The sequence below is a fragment of the Oratosquilla oratoria genome, chromosome 41 (assembly GCF_046742065.1).
Source record: "Oratosquilla oratoria isolate Oo_2021 chromosome 41, ASM4674206v1, whole genome shotgun sequence".
NCBI classification, from domain to species: Eukaryota; Metazoa; Arthropoda; class Malacostraca; order Stomatopoda; family Squillidae; genus Oratosquilla; species Oratosquilla oratoria.
This window is the reverse complement of record NC_134817.1, coordinates 977,211-985,761: the sequence shown is the minus strand read 5'-3', so window position 1 is coordinate 985,761 and position 8,551 is coordinate 977,211. Positions and strand designations below refer to the sequence as shown.

Here is an 8,551-nt window from a genome sequence, read left to right as displayed (position 1 = left end):
GATCAAAAACCTTATATAAAGATATATATATATATATATATATATATATATATATATATATATATATATATATATATATATTGTAGTAAGCCTTATCTGAGAGGCGGTTAAACCTACTTAACACGAGTGAACGACCCAGAATGTGACGTCACAATGACGACGACGACTTGTGCCTTTTGTCGTCGTCGTCGGGTGAGGTCGTGTCAACTCGGACGAACTCGTGGATTGTGCTCGAGGCCTTTCCTGGAGGATTACCTCGAGCCCGTTCCTTCCTCGAAGAGGATTACCTTGAGGTCGACCTCGGCTTAAGTCCTCCTCGAGGTCGACATCAGCTTGAGTCCTCGAGGTCGACCTTGGCTTGAGTTCTCCTCGAGGTCGACCTCGGGTTGAGTTCTCCTCGAGGTCGACCTCGGCTTGAATTCTCCTCGAGGTCGACCTTGGCTTGAGTTGTCCTCGAGGTCGACCTCGGGTTGAATTCTCCTCGAGGTCGACCTCGGGTTGAGTTCTCCTCGAGGTCGACCTCGGGTTGAGTTCTCCTCGAGGTCGACCTCGGGTTGAGTTCTCCTCGAGGTCGACCTCGGATTGAATTCTCCTCGAGGTCGACCTTGGCTTGAGTTCTCCTCGAGGTCGACCTCGGGTTGAATTCTCCTCGAGGTCGACCTCGGGTTGAGTTCTCCTCGAGGTCGACCTCGGGTTGAGTTCTCCTCGAGGTCGACCTCGGGTTGAGTTCTCCTCGAGGTCGACCTCGGGTTGAGTTCTCCTCGAGGTCGACCTCGGGTTGAGTTCTTCTCGAGGTCGACCTCGGGTTGAGTTCTCCTCGAGGTCGACCCCGGCTTGAGTTCTCCTCAAGGTCGACCTCGGCTTGAGTTCTCCTCAAGGTCGACCTCGGCTTGAGTCCTCCTCGGGGGGACAGATGATGGGGGCCATCCAGCGACACTTGGATTTAGTCAACACATTGAGTTGCCTGTGGGTGAGCGGACGTCGTCCTTCTCGCCTCTCAAACCAGAAGACGATTTCGCCCATTTGATTGTGCCCTCGGATCGAGAAAACCTCTCAACCATTTAGCTTTAAGGTGATGGCCTTTCTTGTGTCGGTTTGTCGCCGTCGCCGGCAGAAGGCTCTGTTCGTCCGGGGGAGCCCCCCAGACCGGAGAAGGGCGGATACACTCGACCATAAGTCCGAGCGCTTAGGATTTGATTAAGAACGTTCGTCTGGTTCAGGAGCTGTTCCTTCAGCGTTCGCAGCTCCTTGGCCACGTCGCTGCAGCTGTGGTTTCGACACGACTCCTGGAGGCTCCCGATCTTCTCCTCGAGAACGTGTCGATCTCGCGTCCGCTTCGAGTCGATCCGACGAAGGAGCTGGGTGACGGGGGTGTCCTTGTTCTTCGAGGAGGCCGAGGCAGACATGCAGATCTGGGTGGCTCTCTTCAGCGCTCCCGAAGGGATGTAGTTCTTCGACTTTCTCAGGTGGTGACTCGTCTTCTTGTTCGGTTCGATCGTGACTGTGGACGGGACTTTGTAATTGCGGGCGATTTTGCGGCGGACTGAGCTCGGGATCCAGTTGAAGACCTGCAGGAGGAGCTCGGTGGACGCCAGGTACGACGCCTCCTTCCTGAGGCGGTGGATCCTGCCCTGGCGCTGCAGCTCTGGGATGTCGTTGACGGCCAAACCGATCAGGAGGTTGGCCATGAGGATGGAAACTAAGAAGAGGAAAACGATGAGGGCGATCTTGACGATGACCTTGTAGTCGGCGTTGACGCCTTCCATGATGTCTTTGAAGTCGACCTCGCCAATCATCATCATCGAAGTCTTGGAGAAGGACATGAAGACACCGCTGAAGGGGGCGATGTTCTTCATAAGTACATGGAAGGCCACGGTAAACCCGATGAGGAGGGGAAGGAAGGCCATAAGGAAGGTTAGTAGGCTCTTGGCCACGTGACTGAACATGAGGATGTAGACCCCCACGGACGGGAAACGCCCCAGAAGAACCATGAGCTCGATCCAAGCGAACAAGCTCGATATGCTAGCCATGTGGGTCTCGACTACCATCTTCGAGTCGCTCAACACGTTGAGGCAGAAGACGATGTAGAAGGTGGTGAAGAGGATGACGAGTTTACACAACGTCTCCCACTCCTTGAAGGTGCGTCTCCAGTTGATGAGTGCGTGGAAGATGCTCGGGATGGCGATCAGGAAGAATATGACGCTGAAGAGTATCCGAATGCTCATGAGATGCGAAGACTTCTCTTTCCATGACATCTGGGGCTCTCCGAAGGTGAGGATGATGTAAGCCGAATGGAGGACGAGGAAGATAAAGTAGACGAAAGTGTTGAAGTAGAAGACGGGTGCAATGCGTCTCCACTTCAGGAAGAGGAAGCTCTCGAGCAGCGGGTGTTTCAGGAGCTCCTCCGTCTTGGAAGACGTCAGTTCGGGAAGGACAGAAGTCTGCACGTTCTTTGACACATACAAGAGCGGCGAGTAGTCGAAGGTGACGGAGAAGTCTGGATCGAACGGGTCCTCCCCCGAGGCACTCAGGTTCTCGTCGAAGACCTTCTCCAGGAAGTCCTGGGACCCTGGAAGGTTCCGCAGCGCCAAGGAGCACATGGACACCCCGTCTTTGTCACGGCGCCCGAGGTGGTCCCCGTTCCTGAGGAGGAGCTGACAGCACTCGAGGGAGCAGCTCTTCACCGCCAGCTCGAAGGGCGTCTTGCCCTTTATGTCTTCCTTCCTCACGAGGTTCTTCGTCCTGGGCAACTGGAGGAGCTTTCGAAGACAATTCGAGCAGCCGGAGGCGCTGGCGGCGTGGAGGACCGTGGTGCCGTCCGTCGCCTCGACCGTGGCTTTGGCCCCGCATCGTAAGAGCAGTTCCAGGGCCAAGGGCATCTTGTGTCTCGCCGCCAGGAGTAACGGGCTCTCTCCCTTCACGTTGAGGCTATTGATCTCCATGCCCTGGTCCAGGAGAAGGTTCAAACAATCCACGGCCTTCTCGTCGATGTCCTCCTCGCCGTTGTCATCCCCGAGGAGAACCGAATGCAGGGCGCTGTTGTTGGAGTCGTCCTCCTTGTGCAATAGGCCCTCGCACTCCTTCTTCGCCAACAGCATCCTCAGGAGCGTCGTGTTCCTCGCCAGGGCGGCAAGGTGAATGACGGTCGAGTGGTTGCTGTTGGTGAGGGACAGATCGGCGTTGCCCTGAAGGAGGAGGAGCTGCACCAGGGTCACGTTCCCGCGTCGGACGGCGTCTTGGAGGGGCGTCTTGCTGTGCATGCCCTCGAAGTTGGATGACGCGCATGGTTTGGCGTTGGCGTCGGCGCCGTGGCGAAGGAGGGTCTCCACTCCCTGGTGCCATTCCTTCATGACAGCCACGTGGAGAGCCGTAAAGCCCTGAGCGTTGGGTTTGTTGACCTAAGAAAAAAAAAATAATAATATATATATCTCAAGGCGAAATTAAAGAAACGAAATACAGGTAAACAATTGTATCAATACATCTTACAAATGAAATAAATAGAGAATCAAATGAAGCAAAACAGAGAGGGCCATCAAAGCATCTCTTCCGAAAGCTTAGAAAACGGAGGGCGAGGTCAGCCTGTGTGAAGTGAGGGCACGCGGGCAGAGCGCCCAGATCAAGGGCAAGGTGGTGTCTGCTATTTGTAGAGGTTAACCCTTTGTGACGCCTCACTAAGCTTTATTCCACGACAAGGGTCACGCCCTCGACTGAATGAAATCGTCTGGCTCTAGCAAGAATAAAATATGTGGAATTTGACCTCGGGGCAAAGAGGTCCTATCCAATAAGATAGATCGGGAATCTACATGGGGGCTTACCATACGAAGGAAACGATCTGAAGGATCGTTATGCGATGTCGTGGCATTTAACCCCCCCCCCCTTCAAGGGACCCCACGAGTGTAAAAGAGCTCAGAGGGAGAGATCCTCTGTTCTCACTCACTTCGGCGCCCTCCTCCAGGAGGAACGCAAGGTCGCGGAGGTTTCTTTCGAAGGCGGCGACTTGGAGGGGCGGCGAACTTACGTGACCCATCCTGTTCGGCATGTCCGGTTGGTTCTCTACGATCCTCTGGAACTCAAACTCGTTGCCTCTCGAGATTGCCTGGAGGAAAGGTGCTGATAGTAATCGTGGTAATGATGGTAATATTAGTAATAGTGGTAATGAGAGTAATCGTGGTAATGATGGTAATATTAGTAATCGTGGTAATGATGGTAATATTAGTAATAGTGGTAATGATAGTAATCGTGGTAATGATGGTAATATTAGTAATCGTGGTAATAATGATGATGGTAATAGAAGTCATGTATTCCCTCAGTGAAGTGGAAGTTTAGTTCCTAGTGACAGCTGGACTAGTGGTCGACAGCTGTTACCCTCCCGAATGAGAGCTCAAAACTCTGGGTAATGCTGTGAGGGAGAGATTAGGCAGTTTTTTTTTTTTTTTATCACGTGTCGGACCCCGTGACCGGCAGCTTCTACTCTCCCGGATGAGAGCCCAAGTTCCATATATGGTTTTAACATATGTGTACGTGTCTGTATGTGCGCAGAGTAGTCACACAGTAAAGCGATTTTGATTTATGAAAATTTGGAGGAGAGGGGGGGCACTCACTCTGATGATGGGTGGCATGGGCGCGGGACCATTGACCGCGTCTTCTGCTTCTTTCCCCTGCGATGTGTCGTCGTCTGTAGGAAGGGGACAGTGGGCCACCTCAGGATTTTCGGGAAGGGACATGCTGCAAACGATCAAATTGGCGAGTCAGTAGAGGTTCAAGTCACGGCATTGATCCTTAAGCCCCAGTCACACCAAGCTTACTACCTGTTTCCGACCACCTTCGACCGAAAATCAAGCGATCGGTCGGCGACACAAAACCTATGCAAAGAATTGAAATGGGAAAAGTTAATGTGGTTGATAAGGTGAAAATATATGTACTGGGGACTATTCATTGTGCGTTGTAATACATCTATCGATCTATCTATTTATTTATCTTATTACCGACTACCAGGGAGTTTGCAAAGACTACCTGCAACTGGTCGCCGGTGGTCGTAAGTTTGGTGTGACTAAGTCTTTAGCTGTGGTGACAGCCTTTATAGACTTTCCTCTGGCCTGCTCCAGATGACTTTATTCAGCTGAGAGCGGATCCAGAAAGAGGTCAGAAGAGGAAAAAAGAATAAGAAACAAAATGAAAATGGTTCGTTTGTGTGTACACGAGCGATATCCCCGTTGCTCTCCGTATCCATAGATCATAGCTGAAACTATATACTGATTGTCAAATTTGCGTTTCATACATTATTGAGTCAAGTTATATATGTTTTTTTTCATGATCTATGGTCGGTTTTAACATTTGACTTCAGTGATTATACTCTTCAGTTACTTCAGTGTTCTCAACATTGACTATGCACTACTTTGAATTTTTTAGTTGAATATTACTTTGGTGCTATTTTTCTCAGTCGTATTCAATCCAACTTTCAGACTTTCCTTACTGAGGTAAAACAGATTTTTTTTTTCTACAGTTTCTGAAACTAGAAAACCATCCACAAATCTCAGATAATCAAGAATATTCTTCATTAAATAAATTGAATTCCAAACTAAAGATTCTAAAGGTTCTTTTAGAAAGGTTTTAAGCAAGTCGTGTGAAATTTGATTACCCTGAAGAGCTAATGTCGTGATTTTCATTTTTCACTTGGTCGAGTCTCATCTTTTGTGTGAAAGTTTCGTTGAATGTTGTGTCAATGTTTTGTGTTCGTATGTTCGACCTAGTCAAAGGCCTTTTCGTAGATAGATAGATAGATAGACTTTATTTGGCAATGAATCAATGTACATGAAGTGCAAATAATGACAAGAACACATAGTTTGAAATAATAAATGTAAATTGCCGAGGATAACACAAAAAGCATGTACGCTTATTTCCATTGTGGTCCTCATCAGGTTATTATTCTACAGTAAGTCACACGGACAACATACGTAGGGGGTTGAGGGGACCAGATACATTCATGAGTAATACTAGTCAGTACACATATGACACATAAACCTTGTTATAGTTTTGCTAATATTACTGAAATGTTTGTACACATAGGAACATTGAGTCCAAAAATTTGAGCACCATCCAAAAGGAACATTGCGTTAAGCAAAGGAACAACAAAATAATGTTAAACTGTAACAAAACAGTGCGAGTGAGTACTATATCGTAGTAGTACCATTAATAATATACTGCATTTTTCTACATCTGTATCAACATGTATGAGTGAGTACTATACCAGAGTAGGACCATTAATGATATACTACAATATTCTACATCTGTAACAACATGTAGTTATAGTGAATCCTACACTGCAGCTAGGGTCACCTATTAACTAAATCTAACATTTAACCTGAATCTCAGGACGGAGTGGGCAATTACTATGAGCACCAAGGAGTAGTACATTATAACCTGAAGCACCAGAGGTAGGGTACAGGGGCTTGGCACCCAGTTGAGCGTAACACTCCTGCCTTGCTGATGCAGCTTCAGCAGGAGTGCTAGGATGGAGGTCAGTAGGCGTACAATGTCGCTGGGCTGTGTCGATTCTAAGCTGCCTAGCAGAGACTGTGAATCCGTGTGGATTACCACAGGACCAGCTCGAGATATTAGAGCATGCTCTAACGCTCCTTGGACCGCTATGGCCTCAGCTTGGAGAGTGGACGCATGATCAGATACTCTCCTGCCGTAGGTCAAACCATCCGTCACGAAAGCAGCCCCCGGACTGCGAGGCCTGTTGGGGTCTACGGAGCCATCCGTGTAATAGACCGCCATTCCAGGTTCCGACAGTGCGCGAATGCCTTGTAGGGCCTGCGCTCGTACCTTTCCTGATCATATAACTACTTCTTACTGGGAAGCTTTGTGACAACGAAAGTTGCAGGTATCGACAGCCATGGTGGTGGGGGCTTGAACTCTGGGTGTGGAGAGTCCCTACCCTTCTCAAGGAGAGTGCTGGTGAGCCTGAAGGAGTCTAGGATCCCAGCCGCTTGTGATAGCCAGGTATCGGAGTGGATAAGAGTACCCACTCGTCCCAGAGCTGTCACAAGGCTCTGAGTACTCAGCTCAGTTATCCTGGGGCTCTGGACCAACTTGGCAGAAAGTCGACCTCCAGCCTTCTGACCCGTGATGTTAATGAAGGCAATGAAGCCTCCATTTGGAGGTCAACGATCTTAGTCCCAGGTTGAGCTCTAAGGATAATCCTTGCTGCGGCATTTTGGCGAACGACCTACGACTGAATATATATAAACAATTCCGATGTTGCCATATCACCTATTCCATCTATGCCATATCGCAAGCTGTGCTCATTTGCTCCAAACTTCACTATAATTTTGTAGTTTTAAAAGAATAGAAGCGCTGGTGCACTGCCATGTCGACGAAATACACACGCAAACACAAACACATTTGAAGCTTGGTATGATAAAATCTTGGAGAATGTGCGACTGGACACACACACACACACACACACACACCATTACCCATAGACCGGTCATATATTATGAGCTCTGAGCTCTCACCCGGGAGGGTAATAGTTGTTGATCACGAATTCAGCACGTGATCCAAGACCATGGTGAACCTATCATTGAGTCACACGAACACACTCCGTACTGGCCTTAGGCCCCGTCCACGCGGAGCATTTTGATGAGCGATGAGTTGAAAAACGTGACTTTAATTCGTCGCAGCATCATGAAAGCAGTCATGGGGCGTACCGATTTCGATTTTCGAATCGCTGCGCAGTGTGTCAATGACAGTTGAAGGAAGAGGACGCACGCGCTCTGCTTCGCTCTTCTAGTTTCATACAATGGCACAAGCAACTTCCGCAAAGCCGTTCGAGTGGACGAAGACTATTATATTACATTTCATTAAACTACTAAAGCAGTACCCAGCCATTTGGAATATCAAGTGCAAAGAATATAAGAAGAGAAATATGAAAAGTACAAGCATCGAAAGCTGACTTATATTCTTTAACAAAATGTAATGTGCGGAATGAAGACATTACCAAAACACTTCCTACACAGTTTCACAGGGAAATGACTGCCATCAATGCATCAAAGAAGTCTGGTGCTGGCACGAAAAATATATACACTCCAAAGCTGTGGTGGTTTAATGATTTAATGAGTAGAGCGTCGGTAGACATCTTCCTCCAGTGAAAGCCAAATGATGACTGAGATCTGGTTGCTCGCGCAAGGTATTCGCAGTGATGCAGCCCGTCCGGACGCTAGTGTCAAGTTTTCAACACGACTACTGCATCAAGTCGCTGATGCGTGATGCTCCGTGTGGGCGGGGCTTAGACTGTTTGCGCGCGCGCAAGCCTTGCGTTTCTCTTCCACGTTCTGCCGACGTGAGGTTTTTTCCTCGTACTATAACACACACTCGCAGCTCTCTCTCTCTCTCGCATGGTCTTACTTACTTGTGGATCTGTGTTGCTGGACACCTGTGACGATGATTCCAGAATTAGGACATTGTAGGTGAATGCACTCAAGTAGAAAATCGGACGAAGGCGTACACTTGCTTTTGGCACAGAAGTCCGCACACTACTGTCTGGCTG

At 48.8% G+C, this 8,551-nt stretch overlaps 1 protein-coding gene across 2 annotated transcripts; it reads right to left on the bottom strand.

Annotated features, from left to right (window-relative positions):
* Positions 1-797: 797 nt before the first annotated feature.
* Positions 798-8,551, bottom strand: LOC143020874 (transient receptor potential cation channel subfamily A member 1 homolog). Of its 2 annotated transcripts, none has more exons than XM_076177734.1 (4): positions 8,414-8,551; positions 4,602-4,725; positions 3,938-4,096; positions 798-3,398 (listed from the first exon to the last, which is right to left on the bottom strand). In XM_076177734.1, exons 2-4 carry the CDS (start codon positions 4,722-4,724, stop codon positions 1,068-1,070), a joined length of 2,613 nt encoding a protein of 870 aa, XP_076033849.1. In that variant the 5' UTR covers position 4,725; positions 8,414-8,551; the 3' UTR covers positions 798-1,067. The 2 variants fall into 2 exon arrangements, with proteins under 2 accessions (XP_076033849.1, XP_076033850.1); XM_076177735.1 differs by having other exon boundaries at positions 3,938-4,075.